Genomic DNA, 13,549 nt, shown 5'->3' with positions numbered 1-13,549 from the left:
TTCTTTCCAAGAAAAATCTAGGGCATTCAAAAATCACATGGGATGGGGTCTCCACCCCACCACATGACTCACACTCTGGAGAATCAGCTACTCGCACCTTATAAAGTGTAGAATTGCAGAATGCATTGTCACTCAGTATTCTATTAATTGCTTTACACTGAAGAGTATTCACTGCCACATTACCGAACCACGGCTTCTTCCGCACCGTCGGAAAGATTCTGAAGTAACAGGAATTTCGTACTGACGCCTCTTGTATATATTCCGTTGACCATTTCAACCACAATTTTTCCTCTATTGTACGAATAGCATCACCTAAGGGCCATTTCAAATCTAAACGCCATCCCTCTTCAAATGCCTTTTTCGCTGCTTCATCCACTTTCTCATTGTGAGGTATTCCCATGTGCCCGGGAATGAAATGTATTTCGATGCTTCCACAGTGTTCATTTGCAAGAGCCAGAAATTGATGTGCCAAAAAATTAAGTCCTCCGTTGTTTTTAAGCGCTTGAACTCCAGCTAGACTATCCGTTAAAAATGCAATATTTGTCAGCCCGTTGTTTGTAGCAAATTCAAGAGCTTTATATAACGCAACAAGCTCCGCCGACATAGAAGACAGTCTTTTGGTGACACAGAAGGCCTGAACCAAACCAGAAGCCTGGTGGTAGAAAGCAGCCCCCGTATATTCAGCATGCACTGAGCCATCCGTGAAGATTAAATCAAACTTTCTATCTTGTAGATCCGCCTCCTTCTCCAACCTCAGACTCCTAACCAGTTCAACGCTAGCTTCAGCCTTATTTTTGACAGCTCCTTTGAAAAAGTCCTCATCAAACTTTATATTACTTGGCTTAATGATTGATTCAGAGATCTGTGCGACGTCTTCAAAAATATGCTGGAATTGATGATAGATTCTGTAGTAACTAGAATTCAATGGACGATCCCGAACAGCCATTATCTCCTTTGCCGGAAGGTTCAACGCAAAAACTTTTATTAGTTCCTTTGCCGTTGCCAATTCAAATCTCTTGTCAGGAGGCAATTCACCAGCCATATGATATATGACTGAAACAGGTGTTGTGCGTATGAGACCCAGGGCCTTTCTCAGGACATTATTAAGGCAACTTTTAATTCTGCCAGAAGCAACTTGAGACATATTTGAAAGAGCCGAGGCTCCATATTCAGCTTTCGACCTCACAAATGCTTTATAAAAAAGTAATGCCTTAATCGGATGCACTCCAAAACGACACCCATTGATAATATTCATGAAGCGGCATTTCTTTTCAATCTCCCTGATCGTAAAGTCCACATGTTCGTTCGACGAACCATTTGTCGAGATCACCACACCTAGGTATTTCATTTCCTGTACTTGATTCAGGAGTGTGTTTTCAACGCATATGTTCAAATCTCGTTGTCTTCTGTTAAAGTGAACCACACTTGTCTTGGCCATGTTGAAATTAAGACTCTTTTCATTACATCTTGCCTTAAAGTCAATAATTTTAGACTGAAGCAATGTCTTGGTACTGTTAAAATCCTTGTCATAACAGATCAAAACAAAGTCATCTGCATATTGAAATAAACGACATTGACTCGAATTGACATGATGAAGTGAAATGGTGTATAAGTTAAAAAGAATTGGACTCAGCCCACTCCCTTGAGCTAGTCCACCAAATGTCTCTTTCGACTTTGTCCCGCAAATTAATATCCTTTCTCTAAAAAATTCATAGATCCACCAAGTAATGTGACTGTTAAAGCCCAAAATTTCCATGACATCCTTCAGAACCTCTATATCTGTGCAATCATACGCTTTCTCCACATCAACACACATACCCATTACATGCATTGACCTCGACTTCAGGTCGGCCACAAAATTCACAAGGTCGTTTATGCACATGGCTGTCGAATGATGAGGTCTAAAGGCATAAGAGCGTTCAGGGAGCAGGTTAAATGATCTGATATGTTCATTAATCAGATTTTTCAGCACACCTTCTATTAATTTGACATGTACACTCATAAGCGATATCGGTCTAAAGTTTACGATCATGGTGGCATCTTTGTTCCTCTTTGGGACCGGCGTTAAAAGAATTCTCCTCCAGGAATTAGGAAAAATACCGTCCTCGAAAAGCTTCTTCAGGATTTCGAAAAACGCAATTCTGTCTGAGTCCTTTAAATTAATAATCATTTCATAAGTTATCTTATCAGCACCAGCTGCAGATCCGGGATTTCTTGATCTAATGAACGATTCAAAATCACATACTCCGAATTGAGGTAATGGGTCTCTATTTTTAAAATCAGTTGAGAGCGGCGGCGGGATGTTAATGGGAGCAGATTCTGTGACCATATTGATAACACACTCTTTCTGTTCCTCATTCCAGATGTTGTTTATATTTTTTTCCTTACCAAATTTCCGCACGTTCTTCACTTTATCCCAAACCTCCCTCGGAGAGCAAGCCGAAGAGACTTCAGAGAGGAAGGCTTGAAAATTCGATTTCTTTAAAGTTCCAATATAGTTCTTCAATTCATTGTCAGCCATAATCCAATCTTGACAGTTCTCATAAGTTCTGTATCGGTGATATTTCAATCTAAGAGCATTGCGCCTTCGAAATAATCTTGAGGCCTCGGGGTCCCACCATGGTTTGGGTTTATATTTGTTCCTAGAATCTATGTATTCCGAACAATTTTGAATTATAGAATCCATTTTGGAACTGAATTCCTCATATGAGGTGCCCACACTCAAACGACTAACACCGTCTAATACACGGCGATGGCACACTTTGTAGAAACCCCTTGGTGCCGGATCAATATCACAGATTTCAATTACAATGGGAAAATGATTACTGTTAGTCAGTTTTGCCTTCCGAACAGACCAACTCGGATTTCGAACAAAGTTTCTGCAGAACGTAACATCAAGAAAAGAGAATTGGCCATCACGAACAGAAAAAGTGTAGTCACCAGTGTTGAGACAGCAAAAAGAAGAACCATACATCAAATCTGCAAGAATGTCACCTCTCGTATCAGAAACTGGAGACCCCCAAAGATGCGATTTGGCATTCAAATCACCGCCAAAAATCATCGGAAGGGACATGTTCTCAACAGAGTCAATGAAACTGGAAATAATCGCCTTAAAAGCACCGTTTGAGGTATTAGGTGGTATGTAAGCCGAAACAACACAGACATTTTTCCTCAAATTATGAGTACGAATACCAACCACTTCCCCAACAGGAAATTTGTCCAAAATTGAAAATGATATATCTCTTCTAATGTAGATGCCTACACCTCCATATCCATCACTCCTGTTCTTATAAACATAATTAAAATTACAAATGCTTGTAGTCGAATTATCAGTCAACCATGTTTCAGACAGTAGTGCTATGTCTATCTTGTTAGTCTCAAGAAATAATTCCAAGACATCTTTGTTCTCTCTCTTTCTCAGGCTCTGAATATTCAGTTGTAAAATTCTCATCTTTTCTTTAACAATAATAATACAATGAAAAAAACAAAATTACACTGAGAGGCTAGTGGCCCCCCCAGCTTTTATCAACTCGACGTCTTGCGTAGCAAAAAAGCGATTCATATCTTGATGAAGATCTTGAATGAAGTTCAAATGGTCTCCTCCGGAGCCATTTGCACCCACAACAATGTAATTATTTAATTTCTTAGCTAATTCATTTATAGCTCTCTCAAAACCAGATGTCTTCAAATTCTCCGCTGCAATAATACCTACACCGTTTGGAGCTTTATACGTCTCACCTTCTTGTAAAGCAGCCTGGTGCTCTTTTTGTGTCCTTCTTGCGTTAGCCTCCTCTCGTTCCTTATTTATATTCAGTTTGGCGACTCGCGCAAACGAAAATTGTTTATGAAGATCTTTTGCTGCATCAAGATTGTTGCTCACATTGCTGTTATTAGCGAAAGGCTTAAAGTTCGGCTTGTGCCGAATGGGGGGAAAAGCCACATCAAGTTTTTGATCCAAAATATCAAACCTATTCGAAAAAATGGCAGAATATTTAGATCTTGCCTCTCGGATGGATAGATTCTCAACGACCATGATTTTTTTAATTCTAAAAGCCTTTTCCCTTGCAGGGCAGTCGCGGCTATTGGAAGGGTGCGCCAGTCCACAGTTAGAGCATGTGATCGGGTTACTGCAATTATTCGGGTCAACCACTTCGTGGCGTTGGAAGCAAATACGACAATTAGCAGGTGATTTGCAGTGATCTGCAAAATGGTTAAATCGGAAACACCGATAGCATTGACCAAAGGGGATAAAATGGTGTACCCTCAATTTTGCACCACTATAGTCAATAACCTCTGGCAATTTGCGCCCCTTGAAGATGACCTTCACTCTCCTTGTATTTATGGTCTCTCCTCTTTCTTTTCTAGTCATTCGAATAATATCCAAAATCGTTGTCTCATTGGTTTTTAAATCCTCTTTTAGCTCCTCTGTGGAAATTTCTTCCGGTACATTATAAATAACTCCTACTATAGACACGAAGTGAGCCAATATTCTGGCCTGATATCCACCTTCACTTAAACGGGCATCCTTCACGAAGTTATTTGCCGAAGCACCATCTTTGAAGACAACTTTCACTCTTCCATACCCAACTTTAACAATTTCCAGAATATTGGGTATATTTAACGTTTTGAGGAATCTAGCCGCAGCCATGGTGTTAATCGGCTTTCTTTCGTTGCCAGACGTAAAAGTTTCTAAAAACGTTAAAAAGGGGCCTTCGCTTGTTGCATCATATTCATAAACACGGCTAGAATTAGTCAGCATGGTCGATTGGTTCACCTGAGAACCTCCAGATGTTTTAACATCACGGCGACCCTCTAATCTCGGTACCTTAGTGCCTTGCTTGTCCAGACTTTCCTCTCTTCCTCCTAGTTTATTCCGGCTTCTAGATCTGCATCTTCGCCCAATGTCCGGTGGTGGTGGAATTGGCGGGACATTTGCCTCAGTCCCATTCGGCATTTTTACCGCCTATAAACAAAAATCAGCAAATACACCTTGCCAATAATAGGTAACAATTTTTCTTTTCCAAATCAAAAAGAAAAGAGAAACCAAATAGATAGAATTTCACAATCTTCTTGATTTCGAAAAACCGCAGTGATCAAGTTCCGTGAAGCTCAGCCTTGAAAAAACACAACCTTGCTTGACGAACGACGCTCACGAATGAGTTTTGTTTATTTACATTTGCTTTTGTTTCTTCTTCTTTTCAGTATGTGACATTCACTTGAGATGTGTTCATCCCCAGTATTTTAGTTAGTTGCCAATTCATATTTTGACAACTACAAAATTCGCATATAATGGTGACTCTGGTGCGACTTGCACTGATAGTTGCACTGGATAGAACACCAGTGCAACGATTGCCATACAAAAGTTCTATCCAGTGCAAAAAGAAAACAGCCCTATTCTTGCATAGGACCTCGACTTTTCCTTGTTGGACCTTTCGCCTTCATGCACTTCTCGCAATTGGCTACCCATTCAGCAATTGATTTCTGGCATCCAACCCAGTAGAATCGTTGCTTCACTTTCTCGGCGGTTTTGGTTATTCCCAGATGACCTCCACTGGGACCATTATGGAACTCCGCCAAAACATCTCTTATTTTGGAATCTGGAACGATGATCAAATTTCGGCTGCTCTTGCCATCTTCGCTTTCCCATTTACGTTGCAGGGATCCATTGACTAGAACTAAACTATCCCATTGAGCCCAGTATGATTTCATAAGTGGACTTTCGGCTGCGATGTCTTTCTTACTGGGCTTCTTGTTCTCTTGTTTTGCCGAAATAATTTTTCTCAGAATGGGATCTTTACGTTGCTCTGTTGACCAGTCTGTGCCAGATTCGATGTGTAACTGCCTGACATTTACAACTGTCTCCTTTGGTTCAGCCTTCGAGTAGCGTCTGTTTTCTACATTGCAATGCCGTCGTGTCAAGGCTTGATCAATAACTTGTTTGCCACCTTTTCTATTATCCGCAAAATTTGAATTTGAGTCGCTTGGCTTTGTGGTCGCCTTCTTCTGATTATTGTTTAATGGAGATGGCGAGATTGACCCCGACGTTTTACGCCACGCTTTACATTCCAGGGAAAGATGTCCAGCCTTATCACAGTTATAGCATTTCATTCTAGATTTATTTGCTTGCTGCTTCATTTCTTGCATTATCTGCTTTAGAGCCTCTTTTACCAATTCAATGACCGATTTCGATTCTTCACACTCGGTCTCTACTCTGCGTACTTTGTGAATTTGAGGCCGTGCCAGCAATCTCGCAGTCTCTTGTACAAGTGCAAATGTTACTGTTTCTGTGAATGTAGCTTTTTGTGCGGCATATGTTGCACATTTTATCTCAGGGTCTCGAATGCCATTCACAAAAGTCTCAATCTTGATACGATCTATAAGAGGATGATTCTCTCCAGGGTATGCCAAAAGCACTAGCCGCTCAACTTCTGTTGCGAAGTCTTGTAGGGTCTCATTTGATTTCTGGACTCTACCTCTTAATTCCATTCTAAAGATGTCTTGCTTGTGCTCTCCACCATACTTGCGTTGAAGCGCCGCTATTACTTCATTATAGTTATTTCTAGAAGCAGCGGGAATGCTTTGTATCACATCAGCAGCATTGCCCTTTAATGCCAATAGAAGTTCAATTGCTTTATCATCGTCATTCCACAAATTTCTAGAAGCAACCATTTACAGACCTTTTAAAACTTTTACGCACACAATGATTGTAATAAATTAAATGTTTGCTGCCAAAATATGCTTTTGACAACCCTGTTATTTTCATTAGAGGTGCGAAACTGAACGTTAAGGCCGGAATGCACCTCTAGCGAAAAATTTCATTCCCATAAGAAATGCATTGCTATTTATGCTAACGAAATTTTCGGTAGCGTTCAATTTCGTAAGCTGGTACGCACCTCTAATAAAAATAACAGGGTTGTCAAAAGCATATTTTGGCAGCAAACATTTAATTTATTACAATTTTTGCTACCGAAAATTTCGCTAGAGGTGCATACCGGCCTTAATGCATAAAAATATGTTAAGGCCGGTACTATGTTCATTCTTGCGAAAAAATTTTAAGGAAACCATTATTTCGCACATAGAAAGCGGCGTTTTTTTAGGTAGCTTGGAGCGCTATTTTACAGGGAGCGATATTGGATTAAGTTGGTGGTGTTGCTTGTTTTTACAAAATAACATTTTATTTTTCCTTGGGCAATTGATCTGCTATTCCTTTGATACTTTGTATAGTTTCGGAACAAAAATATGGTCCGTGTTTGATTTATAAACCCGCACAAATAGTTTTTAATAAATAAATTATTTCTTAATTCACATTGCAAATGGCGCCGTGCTATAAACGTCAGTTTTTCAACACGAAAAAACAAAGTATCACAAATGGAAAAAATTTCGCAAATTTTTCGCATTTTTTGGTTTTGTATGGAGTTTCAACGCGAAAACCGAACAGAGTTTTATAAATGTTATACTTATGAGAATTTATAAATGTTTAATAACATCTAAAAATCGTGTTTTACTTGACCTCAATGATTCTCTTACAACTATCTTAAAATGCACTTTGATTGTTTCAAGGGGCTCTTATTGGCGTCCTTCTAAATGTATCCAGAAGGGCACCTAATAATTGCACTCATGCGATACTTTTTTGTAGTAACTTGGCGTGGTACAACTTCTAAATAGTGACGGCGCTTTTCCGAGGAGCTTTGGATATCGTATACGACTGTTTTCGACGTAAAGGCCGGTACTATGTTCATTCTTGCGAAAAATTTTTATGGGAACCATTATTTCGCACATAGAAAGCGGCGTTTTTTTAGGTAGCTTGGAGCGCTATTTTACAGGGAGCGATATTGGATTAAGTTGGTGGTGTTGCTTGTTTTTACAAAATAACATTTTATTTTTCCTTGGGCAATTGATCTGCTATTCCTTTGATCCTTTGTATAGTTTCGGAACAAAAATATGGTCCGTGTTTGATTTATAAACCCGCACAAATAGTTTTTAATAAATAAATTATTTCTTAATTCACATTGCAAATGGCGCCGTGCTATAAACGTCAGTTTTTCAACACGAAAAAACATAGTATCACAAATGGAAAAAATTTCGCAAATTTTTCGCATTTTTTGGTTTTGTATGGAGTTTCAACGCGAAAACCGAACAGAGTACCGGCCTTAAGGCCGGTACTCTGTTCGGTTTTCGCGTTGAAACTCCATACAAAATTAAAAAATGCGAAAAACTAGCGAAATTTTTCCATTTGTGGTACTTTGTTTTTTTCGAGTTGAAAAACTGAAGCTTATAGCGTCGCGCCATTTGCAATGTGAATTAAGAAATAATTTATTTATTAAAACTATTTGTGTGGGTTTATAACACAAACACGGATTATATTTTTGTTCCGAAACTATACAAAGGATCAAAGGAGTAGCAGATCAATTGCCAAGGAGAATAAAATGTTAATTTTGTAATAGCAAGCAACAACCACCAACTCAATTCAATATAGCTCCCTGTAAAATAGCGCTCCAAGTTACCTAAATAAACACCGCTTTCTATGTGCGAAATAATGGTTTCTATAAAATTTTTTCGCAAGAATGAACATAGTACCGGCCTGTAGTGGGGATTCTCAGAAGCGCCCCCAAATTCAAAAAAATGTTGGCAGGGAAGTTGTAAGTTACATGTTGTAGTGTCTATCCCCCTGCCAACATTTTTTGAATTTGGGGACTCTTTTGAGAATCCCCACTACGTCGAAAACAATCATATACGACATCAAAAACTCGTCGGAAAAGCGCCGTCACTATTGAGAAGTTGTACCACGCCAAGTTACTACAAAAATGTTTCGCATGAGTGCAATTATTAGGTGCCTTTATAGATCAATTTAGAACGACGCCAATAAGCGACCCTCCAAACAATCAGAAAAAGTGCATTTTAAGATAGTTGTAAAAGAATCATTGTGGTCGAGTAAAACACGTTTGTTTAGATATTTATTAATTTGATTAAACATTTACAAATTCTTAAAAATATAACATTTATACCACTATCACATTACATTTAACATAATTTTTGGCATTAATGATGATGTTGAGTTACAAGTAGCGAGTTACATGTTGCTGCGTCTATCAACCAGTGTTTTTATTCCATGGAGGCAGCGTGTCTGTAAAATATCTGAAAAACAGTCACTTTATTCCATTTGGAAAATCACCAAATTGTTCACCAATATACCTTTCACAATTTTAAGCGTATAATCTATATTTTCAGAACTTTATTTTCGTTTTTATTTAATTAAAATATAACAAGCTGGTTGCGCTTGGCGTTTCACAAAAAAATGGCTTTTTTAACAGTAGGGATGGCAAATTACTTGCATGTACTTTTTGATGTACCTTTTCATGATGGTTGAAGTGACATTTACGAGTCTGTGGTAACGATGAGGTTGAAATGGAACTTTGAAATGCTGGCAGGGTCCCAATGGAGGCAGCGTGCCAGGAAAAATATTTGAAAAACTATCACATTATTCCATTTGGAAAGTCAAAAATTGTTCACCAATATACCTTTCACAATTTTAAGCGAAATAACTATGTTTTCAGCTCTTCATTATCATTTTTATTTAAATAAATTATATCACCACTAGCTTCCCTGCCAGCATTTCAAAGTTCCATTTCATCCTCATCGCTACCACAGACTCGTAAATGTCACCACAACCATCGTGAACTGTGATGGGGAAGCATATCAAAAAGTACAAAATGTACATGAAAGTATTATGTCATCACTACTGTTAGAAGAGCCATTTTATTTTTTGTGAAACGCCAAGCGCAACCAGCTTGTTATATTTTATTTAAATAAAAACGAAAGTAAAGTTGTGAAAACATAGATATTACGCTTAAAATTGTGAAAGGTATATGGTGAACAATTTTCGACTTTCCAAATAGAATAAAGTGATCGCTTTTCAAATATTTTTCCAGGCACGCTGTCTCCATCGAAAATAAACAAACTGGCTGATAGACGCTGCAATATGTAACTTACAACTTGTAACTCAACATCAATCTCTTATTAATGCATAAAAATGTGTTAAATGTGATGTGATAACCGTATAAATGTTATATTTATGATGTTTCTTATTAAATGTCTTATTAAATGTTTCATAAAATTAATAAACATCTAAACAATCGTGTTTTACTTGACCACAATGATTCTTTTACAACTATCTTAAAATGCACTTTGTCTGATTGTTTGAAGGGGCTCTTATTGGCGTCCTTCTAAATGTATCCAGAAGGGCTCCTAATAATTGCACTCATGCGATACTTTTTTGTAGTAACTTGGCGTGGTACAACTTCTCAATAGTGACGGCGCTTTTCCGAGGAGTTTTGGATATCGTATACGACTGTTTTCGACGTAGTGGGGATTCTCTGAAGCGCCCCCAAATTCAAAAAATGTTGGCAGGGTTATATGTGTTTCACAAAATATAAAATGGCTCTTGTAACAATAGTGATGGCAAAATACTTTCATGCGAATAGTGATGGCCAAGGCATATTAATTAATATGCCTGGAGTGATGGCAAAATACTATCACAGTTGGCGATTGTTGCAGTGTCACTTACGAGACTGTGGTAGCGATGAGGATGAAATGGAACTTTGAAATGGTGGCAGGGGAATTGTCGTATCGATTGGACACACTCTAAGATTCTTTACAAACACAGACATTCTGTCCGGAAAAACTTATAGTCTGTAAGACGCATTAAAAGTTGGAATTCTGCTATATATTGCTGATGTACCACCGTCAGCCAGTGTGTATATACTTCATCAAGGCAGCATGTCTGAAAAAATATCAATTTATTCCATTTGGAATGTCGAAAATTTTTCACTAATATCCCTGCCAGCATTTCAAAGTTCCATTTCATCCTCATCGTTACCACAGACTCGTAAATGTCACTTCAACCATCATGAAAAGGTACATCAAAAAGTACATGAAAGTATTTTGCCATCCCTACTACGATTTTATTTTTTGTGAAACGCCAAGCGCAACCAGCTTGTTATATTTTAATTAAATAAAAACGAAAATAAAGTTCTGAAAACATAGATTATACGCTTAAAATTGCGAAAGGTATATTGGTGAACAATTTTTGATTTTCCAAATGGAATAAAGTGATTGTTTTTCAGATATTTTACAGACATGCTGCTTCCATCAAATAAAAACACTAGTTGATAGACGCTGCAACATGTAACTCGCTACTTGTAACTCAACATCATCATTAATGCCAAAAATTATTTAAAATGTAATGTGATAGTGGTATAAATGTTATATTTTTAAGAATTTGTAAATGTTTACACAAATTAATAAATATCTAAACAAACGTGTTTTACTCGACCACAATGATTCTTTTACAACTATCTTAAAATGCACTTTTTCTGATTGTTTGGAGGGTCCCTTATTGGCGTCGTTCTAAATTGATCTATAAAGGCTCCTAATAATTGCACTCATGCGAAACCTTTTTGTAGTAACTTTTGCGTGGTACAACTTCTCAATAGTGACGGCGCTTTTCCGACGAGTTTTTGATATCGTATACGATTGTTTTCGACGTGGTGGAGATTCTCAGAAGTGTCGTCAAATTCCAAAAATGTTGGCAGGGTATACCTTTCACAATTTTAAGCGTATTAACTATGTGTTCAGCACTTATTTTTTGTTTTTATTCAAGTAATTTACAAGAAACTATTTGCGCACAAAATATCAAATATATTTCCCCATCACAGTTGGCGTTTGTTGTAGTGTCACTTACGAGACTGTGGTAGCGATGGGGATGAAATCGAGCTTTGAAATGGGCCGTTTGCACTCCAATTTAATGCTAAAAAGCCACAAATTTAACAAATTTGATTTAGTTTTTCGGGCTCCTGAAAAATCTCGCGCTGTCACCCGGGATTTTCTGGTGACAGGCCTAATTGCGAACCATTTAATATTTCTAAATTAAAGGTTGCGTTACTGCGTCCGTTGATTGAAGAGTTGAATTTTCTCTTTGAAAGCAACAGTTTTGTTAGAGTGCTTCAAACTGAAAAATATCAAGACATCCATCAACGCACGGATTAACGCATGCTATGTAACTCAACCTTAATTGTTTAAATAAAAGTAACGGTAAAAATAAGCTAGTTTTCCGCTTGAACATTGAACATAGTACTTACCTTTAGTTGTTGTTGCTAATATGTGTATATTTTGTTGAATACAAGTAGTTCTCCAATGCTTGTGTGGTCATCTGAACAACCTTTATTCGTTTCATCATGCGTTGCACCCATCATATTCAATGAAAACTATGTGGCATCTACGTAAATGAAATCAGCTGATTTGTTGCGAACGTCTCTCCCATTCGCAAATGGCAAAACGGCGAAGACATTACAACCTTAACATTATCGGGAATACGGAAACTTCAATAATAAATCTGTTTATGGTTTTGTTTGATATTGTGTGTGTGGTTATGATTTTAATTGATTCTAAATTAAATAGTTCCATAAAAAAGAAAATTATAACATGGTCACTTCTTATGATTAAGAGAAATAAGAGTATAATCTAAGGAATAATATGAAAGTGAGAAATGCTATTCCTAACCAAAGAAGAAAGAGCTAACTTCCAATGTTTCAGAAATATTAAAAACATTTATGTGAGATAAAAAAGTATGAAAAATGCATTTAGGAAGTAATAAATTCCCAAAAAATTTAAAGGTCATTATATCTATCTCCGTTCTCTCATTCCGCATTCTCTCTCGTTAGCACTTTTGTTTTTGTTGATACTAATGTTTGTTCTTTGTGCACTGAAATTAATGTGTGTGTTATGGGTACCGGCTGAAGGTTGTTTGCAATAAAGGGAGCAGGGAGCAATGAAAGTTATTAAGTTGCAATTCCGGCTAATGTAAACCCATGCCCATTGTTTGTGGTGATTAGTTTAATATCAAGTGTTAATGGTAATGAATACCGAGTCCCACAGCGATCATGTGAATTGAATTGTAAGTGTACAGTGCAAAATAAAGAAAACCAAAAAAATCATAGATCTTAACACGGTTTATAAGGGAATCCAAAATAACAAATATGGGAAGGCTAGACCAAGAAGAGCGACATACCTTATTGCCGCTTAGTTCATCGAATAATTCAAATTCTACAAATGATTATATATCATCGGGTGATGATCCAAGTGAAGATGAGAATTCATTGGAATTTCGACAGAAAACTAAATATTTTCGAAAAACCCTGGCCGGTGCTATATTACGATCATCATCATCATCCAACTCACATAAAAGAGGACTCATATCGGGGTTGACCCTAACGAACAATCGAAGAAAGTTGAACAATGTCAGCCGGGGAGGATTGGGAAAGCGGTTTATACGTTTCCTTTTCTGCGCTTTCATGATACCCATGTCATTATTCTTGATTCTATATTGTTCATTGTTTTCGGGATCTTCATCAAGACAATGTAAGTATTAAGTATCTCACCAAATTCTTTACTTTTCAAAATTCTTCAAAAGAAACAATCATATTTTGATTGTGTAGCACATTTCGTAAGTTTTCTCCCATCTTTCCAAAAAATCTAAATTCTATCGCCCCGT

General features: G+C 37.4%; 1 protein-coding gene and 2 long non-coding RNA genes across 10 annotated transcripts in view; 2 read left to right on the top strand and 1 right to left on the bottom strand.

Moving 5' to 3' along the window:
• Nucleotides 1-8,921: 8,921 nt before the first annotated feature.
• LOC142236477 (uncharacterized) lies at nt 8,922-9,590 on the bottom strand. The gene is made up of 2 exons (XR_012722051.1): nt 9,193-9,590; nt 8,922-9,135 (listed from the first exon to the last, which is right to left on the bottom strand). It is a non-coding gene; the product is annotated as an uncharacterized LOC142236477 (long non-coding RNA).
• Nucleotides 9,591-10,837: 1,247 nt separating this feature from the next.
• On the top strand, nt 10,838-11,337 carry LOC142235591 (uncharacterized). The gene is made up of 2 exons (XR_012721862.1): nt 10,838-11,067; nt 11,124-11,337. It is a non-coding gene; the product is annotated as an uncharacterized LOC142235591 (long non-coding RNA).
• A 969-nt stretch (nt 11,338-12,306) lies between these two features.
• LOC142236622 (lactosylceramide 1,3-N-acetyl-beta-D-glucosaminyltransferase A-like) overlaps nt 12,307-13,549 on the top strand; it is a 39,580-nt gene continuing 38,337 nt past the window's right edge. For 5 of the 8 annotated variants that reach the window (XR_012722121.1, XR_012722120.1, XM_075307852.1 and 2 more), the window contains exon 1: nt 12,307-13,416. Coding sequence is in view for 3 of the 8 variants with exons in the window: in XM_075307852.1 (XP_075163967.1) it covers nt 13,035-13,416 (382 nt within the window). In the remaining 5 variants the exon portion in view is untranslated. The remainder of the gene's footprint in view (nt 13,417-13,549) is intronic. The other 3 variants (XR_012722124.1, XR_012722122.1, XR_012722123.1) reach the window with 3 other exon arrangements.

This window comes from Haematobia irritans, chromosome 4 (genome assembly GCF_050003625.1).
Source record: "Haematobia irritans isolate KBUSLIRL chromosome 4, ASM5000362v1, whole genome shotgun sequence".
Taxonomy (NCBI): Eukaryota; Metazoa; Arthropoda; class Insecta; order Diptera; family Muscidae; genus Haematobia; species Haematobia irritans.
The sequence above is the reverse complement of the archived record's forward strand: the minus strand, read 5'-3'. Positions and strand labels throughout refer to the sequence as shown.